The 12,297-nt window shown below is 41.1% G+C and overlaps 1 protein-coding gene across 5 annotated transcripts in view; it reads right to left on the reverse strand.

The window, feature by feature from the left end:
- FNIP2 (folliculin interacting protein 2) overlaps positions 1–12,297 on the reverse strand; it is a 67,170-nt gene that overhangs the window by 20,813 nt on the left and 34,060 nt on the right. For 2 of the 5 annotated variants that reach the window (XM_060246586.1, XM_060246584.1), the window contains exons 3-11: positions 11,923–12,045; positions 10,426–10,526; positions 10,265–10,336; positions 8,798–8,898; positions 8,585–8,674; positions 6,664–6,735; positions 5,189–5,309; positions 3,411–3,612; positions 2,794–2,882 (exon numbers count right to left, since the gene is read on the reverse strand). In XM_060246586.1, coding sequence (XP_060102569.1) covers positions 2,794–2,882; positions 3,411–3,612; positions 5,189–5,309; positions 6,664–6,735; positions 8,585–8,674; positions 8,798–8,898; positions 10,265–10,336; positions 10,426–10,526; positions 11,923–12,045 — 971 coding nt within the window. Of the gene's footprint in view, positions 1–2,793; positions 2,883–3,410; positions 3,613–5,188; positions 5,310–6,663; positions 6,736–8,584; positions 8,675–8,797; positions 8,899–10,264; positions 10,337–10,425; positions 10,527–11,922; positions 12,046–12,173; positions 12,219–12,297 lie in introns of all 5 variants that reach the window. The other 3 variants (XM_060246587.1, XM_060246585.1, XM_060246588.1) reach the window with 2 other exon arrangements.

Below are 12,297 nucleotides of genomic sequence, written 5' to 3' on the forward strand. Positions count from 1 at the left end.
AGCCAAACATACGTTCCTTCTTGATACATGCAACTGCAGTTTCTTCTAAATGAGCCAACATGTGAATGTTCAGCCTCAGTCCTTCCAAAGCAGAAGGAAAGAGAGTCACAAAGGCCCCTTCCACAGGCCTTCTTTCAATCATTTATGTGGCATTTTTCTTTCAGCTCTTCTTTTCAAAAAGGCGAGATGGAAGCATGCTACTGCTTTGCTAAACTGCATGGCAGAAGCTTTGTCTGTTAGGAGGAGACTTCTCCAGAAGATGAGCCTCTTTCACTGGAGAATGGCTTCTTCTGCCAGACAAAGCTTCTATTCATAACAGACTGTAATGACAGGATACAACCCAATTAACCCACCAGGTGGAGTCTATTTTAAGCATTTTTCACTCACACCTTTCAGACATCTTGCTTCTTGAAGTAGGTTACATTTATAAAAACTGCCAGCCAGAAGAGATTTTTAAAATATATATAACACACACATACACATAGACTGCCCCCCTCCCACTTTGTGCAATCGTTACATAAGGGTGTCAGAAAGTAAAAAAATGGCAGTAGTCCCCCTGTGCACCCACCAGTCATTTCCGAATCTGGGGTGACGTTGCTTTCACAATGTTTTCACAGCAGACTTTTTATGGAGTGGTTTGCCATTGGCTTCCCCAGTCTTTTACACTTTCCCCCCAGCAAGCTGGGTACTCATTTTACCAACCTCAGAAGGATGGAAGGTTGAGTCAACCTTGGGGCAGATACCTGAATCCAGCTTCTGCCGGAATCGACTCAGGTCATGAGCAGAGAGTTCAGACCACAGTACTGCAGCTTTACTATTCTGTGCCAAGGGTGTCAGAAAGTAAAAAAAAATGGCAGTAGGAGTTCATAGCAAAAATATCAGACTGAAGCGCAAAATGGATGGAATCCCACACAATAACCTCAAGCATCATGTCCTGTCAACATGCCCTGTGAGGCTCCAGGGAGGGCACAATTGATTGGCCCTCCCTGTCTGGCTCCACAGTTCTAGTCAAGACCCCAATGGCTGGAAAAGGCCTCAGATTCAGACAAGATCAACCTCACTTTCTTCCTCCTCCTCCCTTCCTAAGTCTCTCTTCTACAGCTGGGAAAAGACCTGGAGCCTCTTCGGTGGCCTGCCATTTGACTCCTTGTATGGGCCAGGCTTACTCAGATGCATGCCCAACTGCTTTCCTCTAACCTCCCACACCTGTTCCCCACTGACAGCTTAGCTAGTCTGGCCCAGCTGCTGCTGGCAGTTCCTTCAAGGGGCTGCTGAGTGCCATACAAGAGTTATGCATTGCCTGGCTGTGCCAGCCCTCTTGCTGTCAGGGTGGCCACAGAAACTGCTGGCAGCCTGAAAGTTGGGGCAGCATCATGGCCACATGCTGTGGCCAGGCTAAGTCCAGGAGAAGCTCCATCCCAGACATGCCCTCTTCTCTCAAAGAGAAACAAAGCTCACAACAGTTATTCATCCACAGAGAATGGTTTTATAGAATTTCCATCTGTTTAAATTCATTTGTTATATATTTTAAATTCTCATATGTTAGGACCATCTTTGGGTGGAAAGGCAGCATACAAATGTGATATATATTCCTCTGTGTGTGTAAATGGGGGTGTTTAAATGGGGGGGGTGTACACACATACACACACACCCAGAGAAAACACCCCGTGGGGAAAAAACATAATAGGGGGGCATTTATACAACTGGCGTCCTGGGCTGCTGAAGAAAACAAGTCATGAGAGCTTTAAACAGCATGTTTAGGTTGTGTTTTGGTTTAGACTCACATGCTTGTTATGTAATCTCTACCCACCCTTTCTTTCCATCTTGGCTAAGGCCCCAGTCAGGTGCTTTAATAATGATCTGAAATATGGCCAGCTGATCAAACACTTGCCAAAATCAGAATAAAGCATGAAATCCTTTCCCAAATACCAATTATTTTTCAAAAGCTAGCGGCTTCCCTTGTGTCACCATGGCAGATGCTTTACAGACACCGTAATGCTATCTTATGTTTTAATGATGTTACTAAATTAGTTACAATAACTTTGTATGTCTTCATCGTGGCTGCTGTTTATGCTTGCGATTCATTTAGTGGCAGGCAACCCAGTCTGCTAGGTTTCTACCAAGACGGAATGAGGAAACATGGAGCTTTTAGGACACAAAATGCTCAGCAGAAGTTTCAGAATAAACAATGGCATGAAGAATCCTTGGTGCTGAGGGAACCAACTGATAACTTTACTTAACATTTGTACAATGATTATGAGAGATCAAAGCATTCTGCAGTCACCTGGAGGTAATCCTTGCAACAGCTGTTGTGAGGACTCAATTGTAAGTTGACTGACAAAAAAAATTGATTGACTGACTGACAATTGTAAGAGGAAAGATTGTTGTGCATTGTCTTGACATTTGTGTGGGAGATGCAATCTGTACTACATACTAAGTCTTTCACTGCCACTGCGCTCCCAAATGGAAAAACTTTAAATAAACCTTGAAAAACAGGTCTCAAAGACAGTCACACAACTGCTTTTTTTTGGTCCCTTTTTAAATCACAACTACTGTAAAAATGGGCACTCTCTACCATGTCATTTGCAGTCTCATCCAGAGGCCAGCAGAGATGCAACTTTGGGGATGGGGGAGAGAATCTACCCTCCAAGAAGAAAAAACAGGCAAAACCTGGAAAGCAAGTATTGTGAAATAGGACACAAGCACTGCTCTGGACGCACCCTAAGGAGAAATACAGATTTGCTGCGGGTGTGTTTGTGTGCCCCTGTACTCTTCCATGCAACAGCACCATACCTGAATTCACTCAGGGCATCCATGACACGGCTGATGTAAACTTGAACTCTTTGACTAGTTTCTGCTATTTTTCTACAGGAGATCATAGCCTTGGAGAGAAAGTAATCAAAAGTGAGTTTAAAAAATGAACATGATCTGCTGAAGAATTTTTAACAGGTAAGCATCAGACACACAGACCAAATTACTTGGCACTTGGCCCTCACTGTTAGTACATGGCGTGATCATTATTCTAAAGATGAGTTTCATGAAAATGATATAAAGTACGTGGTGGTAGAGAGAATGATACAAAGAAACTTTTGGTCTTATCTGATAACATAGGTGGTGGGTGAGTTCTAGTCCATAACCCTTCTCCCTCAGTTCCTGAACACATGTGCTTTCCTACCAAGCTCCACAGAGACTCCTCTCTGAAGGCTCCGCTACACGAAGCAGGTCTACCCTGTATTTCCAATGTCATATTCAGAGCCAGTGTGATACCTAGGAAATAACTGTGTGGCTTGATATGGGGGAGACACAAACAAATTTTCATTTGGTTATGGAACCCCTGTTGGGGGATCCTCCTTGACATTTTTCTCTCTCTGCCTCATAAGACGTAGCAACCAGAGCAATTTGTTCTTTACCATTTCAATTGCGCTCTTCAGCTTGCTCATATGGGATTCAAATAAAGGAAAGTGAGAAAAGAAGAAATCCTGGAAATCCCTCTGGGCCACTTCCTTTTCTGGCAGAGAGAAAATGATGCTGAGAGCTATCTTTTTTCTTCGAATCATTGCAGGGTTGAGGCCACAGCTTTCATCTGCCATGTTGAATGTCTCTTCTGTTGACCTGCAAGGTGTGGAGTGGAGAGACAGAACAGAAGCAGAATTTACTTGTTGGGTTTTTTTAAAAATAGTCCTGGTACTCAGACCTGAGCAATACATTTAAACTAGACAAAAAATTAAAAAATCCTAACCAGTGTTCCCTCTAAGCTGAGTGTGAGCTAGCTCACAGTTTTTTAGCCTCTGGCTCATACATTTTTGTTTTAGTTCAGGAAAAATGGCCCCAGAACAAATTATTTATGCAGTCGCTCACAACTTTAATGGAGGTAGCTCACAAAGTAGAATTTTTGCTCACAAGACTCCACAGCTTAGAGGAAGTATTGATCCTAACCCTCAAAATTTGATGTAGTTTTGTCCCTGAGTTGTTGCATTTAAAATCCATTCTCTCACAACCATTAGGGCTTTTAGAGTGACAGAATCTTTTTTCTGTGCCAGTGGGACCCTAGGCCTAAAAATAACTAGTATTTTGAATGAAGTATACCTTTAAATAAACAACCTCCCTCAAGACAGGCTCCCAGTTCAGATGTCCTTAAGCAAGATGGTCTGGCCTGGTTTTCCTTCCTTTTTATTAAGCCCCACCCCAATCATCACTGAATTTATATTAAAACATTAGGCACTAGCATGTGGTGAATTAAAGGGCATGGTTCACAAGACTTAGCATTAGACATGCTAGTATGGGACCAGGAGAGATCAAGGACACGATGCAAATGAGCTGGGGGCTTCCACTAACGCAACTTGTTCAAAGTGAGGGTTACTCAGTTGGCTACATGATAATTCATCCTAATTAAGCTTTTAGCATTGATACCTTAGAAGATGCCTTTTCTCATAAACATGCCATGGCTCAGTGATAGGCACCTGCTTTGAATGCAGAAAATGTTCAGGTCTTGACATGATCCCAGGTTTAACTGCTCACATCTCTAGGGATCAAGTAGTCGGTGATGTGCAAGATCTCAGGCTGAGACCCTGGAGAGCCACTGCCAGTTAGAGTAGTCAATACTGACCCTAAAAGACCAATGGCCTGCCTAAATATAAGGCAGCTTCATGTGTGGTCATGCTGCCTTCCCCCCCTTTAAACTAAGATGATAACAAGTAGCTTCTTGTAAGTAAGAAAATAATGTTTCCTTAGAAACAGCACATTTGGTTGGAAAAATCTTCACTGAGAAACTCTCTTTCTAGAGAAACCCATCAGGTCGGCGCTATTACAAAGTTAAAAATTTTATTTGTCCTACCAATTCTTCTAATGGAAGAAGAATTCTTCTTCAATTAGAATTCATTTAATTCCTGCAACAGTAGCTTCTATAATCCTTTAGTGTGGTTTATCAATGATTTTTTAGTTATTCTTTTCATTACTTGGGTTGCAATTGCTTTTAATTCATCGATTTTACTGATTTAATATGTATTTTTGTTGTACATCTCCTAGAGTCAGGCATTGACCGGGATGAGGCGATTCATACAAATAAATAATAATTTGTTATAATCCTCTTGGAGGGATTTCTGTTAGAAAAGCATCCTGAACATTCAAATGGAAATAAAGAAGATTCCTTGCAACTATGGTCCAGGAAGAATATTCCTTTGAAACTTACCACCTTGGAATAATGCCATTTTCCAAACTTGTTGTTTGACTTCGGAGCCAGCGGCGCTGGTAGCTACTGGAAGAGGAACTTGGAGATGGCAGAGGAGCCATCAAGAGACTGCTCAAAGATGCTGGCAAGAAAGTAAAAAGATCACAATATTTCCTAGTGACAGAGTAGTTTCCTCAGGCCTCAGGAGCTTGACTCTTACTACTGCCAAAGATGTCCAAAGTTTCAACTTTAATGGAGTTACTATCAAAACACCACAACAAAAACTAATAATTACTCCTGCATACTGAGATTATACTTGACAGAGTTCATCCTACTTAGTTGCCTAGCAGTGGAAGAGAATGGACACCACCTTTACCACCACAGTGATTATGTTTCTACCTTTCAACAAAAAAACAATTAAGAGCTAAATAGGTTCATGTGGTACAACAGATCTTAATAACTGCTATTTTTATATTGTCAAAGGAGTGTGGCCATTGCTTCTCTTTCTTTGATGCAACCTGATTTTTTTCCACATAACATAGTCCAACCTAATTAAGTCCATGTAACACTTTCCCCAGTTTAAGACCATTACTACTATACTTGAGACATGGGCTTTAAAACAAAATCAACCTCATGTCTCTCCCTATGGTTAGGGTTACCATTTTCAAGGAGGGTCCTGTAGTTCTCTCAGAATTACAAGTGATTTCAAGGCTACGGAGACTAGTTTCCTAAAGGAAATGGCAGTTTCAGAGAGTGGACTCTGTGGCATCATGACCCATCTAGTTCCTTCTGCTCCTCCTCAAATTCTGTCCTTGCCAAACACTGCCCCCAAATCTCCAGGTATTTTCAAAACCAGAGTTAGCAATCCTACCCCACTGCGACCCACTTTCAGTGGCAACAGAGAAGGGTTTACACCCAGCCTGAAGAAGGGTTTTAGAAGACACACAAGCTTGCTTACTTTTTGCTACAGATATTGGGGTGGATCCTACTCCAATCTACTGCTTCACTGAGCAAAGCTGGAAGACTTCCTCCAGCCTAAGGAACCTTCCTTCAATTTGAGTGGCTCCTTCTGTTGGAGGAAGAACTTCTTAACTGGGAAGCAGGATACTTGGTTTTACCCTATTGATACTCATGGTTGTTAGTTATGGTTGTTTTTCCTAAATAGACCAGAGTGGCTATTTCCTTTTTTGTGTGTTTTTTTTGGGGGGGGGGGTGAAGTGCTCTTTCTTAAATGATAACAAGATGCCACAGGATTTATAGAACAATTGGCACAATTTATAGGACAATTGGCACAATAGCTTTGTACTAGAGTATCCATCACATTTTTGCACTGTCCTTCCTCTCAGAAGCACCAGGAGGCATGCATGGTTATCTCTTCTCTCCAGTATTTCCTTTGGAGTTCTCTCGTGAGGTATGTTGGTTGGGGAGGAGTTGACTACACCTGTGGCTCTCCTCAGAATGACAGAAAGGAGAGAAAGGAACAAAGGAGTAGATACCTGATCGAGCAATGCCACTGTCTCTGTCTTCATTCTGACCCCTGCTAGGCATGTCAACAGGCGTACTATGTGCTGAATCAGAAAGAGAACAAGATAGTCATTAAGATGTGACAAGTGCCCTCTTTATTACCAGCATTCTAAATCAGAGCTGTATCTGCTGTATAGATTCAGTAATGCTACTTTTTAAAGTTCTGGAGAATGGCTCAAGTTTATTTTTAAAGCAAGCTAAAGTAATTGTAGAGAAAAGAAAGGTACACACACATATACCATTGAGTGTTACTCAGAACAATGTCACAGTGTGTTTAATATTCCAAACAGTTCTTAGCTAAGTTTGCAAACAGCATGGGGAGGGGAGAAAAACCCTGCTCCAGGGTCCCCCTCCCCTCCCCTGTTCTATTTGATCCTGCTGGCTGCTGCTGGTTTCAGAGCTGCTTCTCTTCATCTTGTGGGGGATGTGTATGATATGGGAGGGGGGAAAGAAAGAGTGCATGAGCACCCATCAAAGAATAAACAAGTGAATGGCTATGACCATCATTGTGCTCTGGAGCTCTCAGACTAGTACAGGAGGCACCTGGAATGGCAATTGTTCTCCACCCCAACTGCTTGCTCTGGGCAGCCAAGCCATACAATCCGTACACATTTATATTGTTAAGTATAAACAGACTAGTCAAGGTTTTTCCTCTTCACATTCTGTTTCCCACAAAGCTGTTATTCCAAGAGAAGAAAACCTATTTTTCCAAGACTGTTCCCCTTTCCATTAGATCAAATGACCACAGGCTTCCTTCAGTACATGGGTTTTTGGAGCTTTTCCCACACTTAAAATACAAAGCAAAAAGCAAAGACCTCAGGATTTTGATATGTGTGCATTTGCCTGCATACCAGTTCTCTTTTTGCACAAGACATTCTTATGTGTCAGAAGTGCAAAACATGTCACAACTGCTTTTCTACCACACAGTTGGGTATTAAACACAAACTTCTCAGCATGTTAATTGGCATGCTAAAGAGCCTCATTCTAGGCTCTGCATTCCAGAGAAGAGTATTTTTTTTTCTTTTTGCAGCGCATGAGGAAGAAGAGAATATATCTGTTTTACAAGAACACAGTGGCAGGCTCAGAGTAGGTCAAAGCTACTTGACTCTGTACTTCTGGCTAGCACCTGGAAGTATCCTTATTATCAGTCCATATCTTTCAGCTGAGAGATCTTCCAAATCTCAATTAAAATTTGTTAAGAGTCATTTACCATTACATAAAATGGCACCCCAAGTGATAGCTTTCCCTTCCTTTTCAGCTAGCTTTATTACCAGCTATGAAGAGCAGCAAGAGTTTCACAACAAGATAAAATTCAAATTACAAGAGGTCAACACTATTCAGGAAGAAAGGTCACTTGATTTTAAAACATGCAACATTTGTGACTCATGTGAGATTAACATGCAGTCCTTTGATCAGATGGTAGCTATCCCACCTCCAAAGATAATCATCAACTCTAAAACGAGCATACCCTATAGCATTTAAACCACTTGAGAACTAAGGGTTACCCAGAATGGAAAAGAAACCCCGGCACACCAGGATTATTACATTTGAAGAAAGGAACATAAATGGTCACTGCACACCAGCAAAAAGATCCTCTCAAAACTGGAAAGTTATCTCTGCATAAACTGTAAATTAAGCAGTACACCTAACAGGCTTACATGACTGAAACTGTTACACAGAAGAAAGATGTAGGTGACATGATGCAATTAATGCAGCCTATTTTGAGAAGTCTCATATGTGGGGGGGGGGGGAATCAACAACACAAGAACCACCATCATTGTAGCCCCTTCCATTTGTAAAGAACAATTATTGATCACATGCCAAAAGATTTCATAGAAAGCCGAATCCCGTACATGTTGGCACACTATACTATGCTCAACATTCCACACAAACCTGAAAAGAAAGAAGCACTCCGGATGAGCCGGAGTGGCCCCCCTTCAGACACACCATGCAGCAGTTTGTTGCTACACAGCTGTAACACACCTAAGGATACAACATGGAAAATATATAAAAACAGATTAAATGGTAGCATAAGGAGAATAAATACATACTAAAGGTATGTGGTTCAAGAAAAAAAAAGAGTATATAAAAGCTGCATAGTTTTACCTAGATTATTTCCATTACGACAAGGGCCCAAACTATTTGGATTAGATTGCAGTCTGGTTCCATTAGGATCTTGGTTGATATATTCAAAGCTGCCTTGCAAACTGAAAAAGGAAAATCCAGGAAAGAGTGTGGGGAGGCAATCCATGTTTGTTGCCACCACAGTTTGTCTATAGTTGGCTAGCCGAGACTAGAAAGCCTTTTTGCTTTTATAGATGACAGAAGCAAACTTTGATTTTAGGGTTTGAAATAGCTCTCTGCAGATTAGAATTCACTGAATGTTATGTGTACTGATAACAACATGTACGGGATTTTATCTCTCCCCTGTTGAACCTCCAAGTCTCCTTTGTTTACGATAAATTCTATTAGAATGGCACATCTGTGACCATCATGTGACAAAGGGAAAGCAGCCAATGTTGATAAATGGTTTTATTTTTTCTACCTCCAAGTTATAACCATCTGAAGATTTCCTATATGGAGGTTTTTTTGCTCCTTCATGAATTCAGTTCATTAATGCTGCATTGTCAAAACCTGCAATTTTTTTTTTTTTTTACTCCTTAGCCTATTTCCCATGTGCAGGAAAACTACACTGTTATAGCTTTTTGATATCACACTCCATGAGTACATTTGCAAAAAAGATTATTAGTAGAGATTAGAGTATTGTGTGTAAGTGGTATACCACATGAGACAGGAAGTGAGAAAGGACATGGTGGAAATATTAGAAATGATTTTTGCTGCTCGGATGCACCAGTCCCACCACTTTAGCATGCTTCAGGGCAATGGGTCACAAAGCCTTTGCCAGTATTTCTTGCTGTTAGGGCAATGCACAGAGCTCCTCAGAGCAATGCCAGTAGGCCAATAACACCCTGCCAGACCACAAGAATAAAGGAACAACACAATGCGTGGTAGGACAATAGACAAGGAAGAAAAAGTACTCGATCTGCTACTCTCCCAAAGTAGTTGCTACAGCTATGAAACCTGGCCACAGCCTGTAGGCTCTGCTTGACAGATCTTGTGTATTTACAGATGGCCCAACTTTTGACTCCTCATGGACAGGCAGTGATGACACCTATGTCTGAAGTAGATGAAATAACTCCCAGTAGTTCATCATTGGGTTTTTACACTGTGGTAGCAGGGTTTTGTTTTTTCCTTTGTTATTTGAGGTCTGAACTGGGGCATTCCTTTTTCTTTCCTGAGAACAGGCTTAGTTTATTGTTTTGAATGTTCAGTCTTAGTTTAGAAACCCTGGTCTGAAGGTAAGAAAAACCACAATATGTTAAAGCTCGTAAGTACAATGAAGCAGGTTTCTTTCACAGCAGAAAGACTTCAACCTCAGCTCTGTATGTGAGGGGAGAAGGGAGGGAGGGGCATGTGAACTGAACCCTGAAGTTTACTCCTGATGTCTGAATACAGTAAGTAGAAACATCACCACCCCTTCATAAACACACTGAAGCCGGAAACAGGTCTTACCTATTTGTACTTCCACAAAAACTGCCCACTCTAGCAGAGAATACTTTACTCATCATAAGCTGTGGAGGAGAACTGTAAAGATAAACAATTATACCAGTGGTTCAGTAGTGTCAGCAAAAATTCTGCACTTTGATATTAAGGAACAGGATATATGAGCTCACCGTATATAGTGGATTTTCAGTGTGGAGCCTTTGTAACTCATTGCCACTGAACCAAACATCATCTCTCCCAACATGTTGACATCAGAAGCTGGCCTAGTATACTACAAGTACAGAAGGGGGAAAAATACCTAGTGTAAAAAAGTTGCATTTCAAAAGACATACCAGCTTCTGTTTGTGAATCAACTGGAGTATGGATTCATAGGAACTTAAACCCTAGCTGCAGCAGGCATATAAGCAAAATTATTTTTATATGTAACCTCATTGAACCATTACTCTGTTAGGTAGAATCTGCTTAAATATCTGAAGTAGGCATGTATATTGGAAGTGGAGTACATGGATATTAATTTCTAGTCAGCTCTTTGGGAAGAGTAAAACTGCTTTGCTTCTCTTTAGGAATTTTATCGTGGCCATTTAAGACACAGGACCTATCCACCCTCACTTCCATTTTCTACTTATATCCTGGTAGTCAGTTTCTCAGATGGTTGGATCCAGTACAAAATTTATGCTTGCCCTAGAGTTCTTGCACAATCAGAAGCACAAGAAAAAGACCAAAGCAGTCACTTGCGCTGTGTTAAACTTACTGTACTCCCCAATTGTGTTTCTGTTGTGTAACATCTTATGCAACCACCTCCTCAGCATTACCATACATAGGGAAGAAAACATCAGGCATTAATGAAACTGTGCTGAACTCATTTATGTTTCCACTTGTGCATAACTGGATCTAGCCTGGACAGCAACCAGAGCGCTCAGGGAGATGATGTTTCAAATCTCACTTCTGCCATGAAGCCATCCTTTTTCAGCCTCAGCACTCATGGCAGAACGGACTTAGATGAGCTAGCTTTCAAAAGTTTGGTCAGTTCCATCCATCTATTGCCTCCAGCCTCAAATATTACCCTTCCCAACAACAAGGCTGCCAGGAAGTGAGCCCGTGGGCAGGTGTTTTCATTTTTCTCCTTGACTAGACCAAATGATAAAACATGATCTCACTTCCCTCTATCTTAGTATCATGAGTTACATGTCGTGAGAATGCCCTTCCAACATGGAGCATTTTCAGTGTCTTTTACCATTTTAAAATGTTTATGTGTTTCACGCATCAACATGTACATTTCAGTTTTTTTGATTATGATACATTACTTCAACATTTTAACTTTTAAAAAATCCGTGCCTTGCGTTTTGCAAAACTGCTCATGCTATCAGGATAAAACCCAAAATACATTGGGGTGCTTCTTTTCTTTTCTTTTTTTAAAAAAATAAGGGATGGATAATAAGGTATTTCTGGGAACCTTAACATCCAGAGTGGTAGGATGAGGACATACTAAATACTGAATACTTAGGCAGGGTTTTGTGATATTTTAGCAATTCACTTTCCAGTGCAGTATAACCTACAAAAGTATTTCATGTTGTTGAGACTGATGCAAATTCCTTATGCATCTGGTGGTCTTTGGTTTCATGCCATCCAGATATACAAACAGGTGCTAGTTGTCATGAACAAATTACCTGGTACTTTGGAAGGTCCCCCTTTGCATGCTGTTTGCTGTCTACAGTAGGGCTGCAGGAAGAAATAGCATTGGTCCCATTGTTTGTTTGACCACACTTGCCAAATGTCTTTCCAGAGGCATCCTATAGGAGGGAAAAAAATGAATGGTAATACAGATCTCCCCCCAATATGCCCTCAAACAAATCTTGACTTATGTGCTGTATACAAATTGCTTCCTTTAAATCATTGTGTGTGTCTGGTGTTTGCCTACCTCTTCAATGCATGCGCCCCAACTTCTCTGCATCAACTAGCAGAGCTATGTAGGAGACAAAAAAGAGCAAGTCTTTTCAGTTTCATGAAGCAAATTGATAAATTAGGCCTTGGAAGGAGCTGCA

This window comes from Heteronotia binoei, chromosome 9, assembly GCF_032191835.1.
Source record: "Heteronotia binoei isolate CCM8104 ecotype False Entrance Well chromosome 9, APGP_CSIRO_Hbin_v1, whole genome shotgun sequence".
Classification (NCBI taxonomy): domain Eukaryota; kingdom Metazoa; phylum Chordata; class Lepidosauria; order Squamata; family Gekkonidae; genus Heteronotia; species Heteronotia binoei.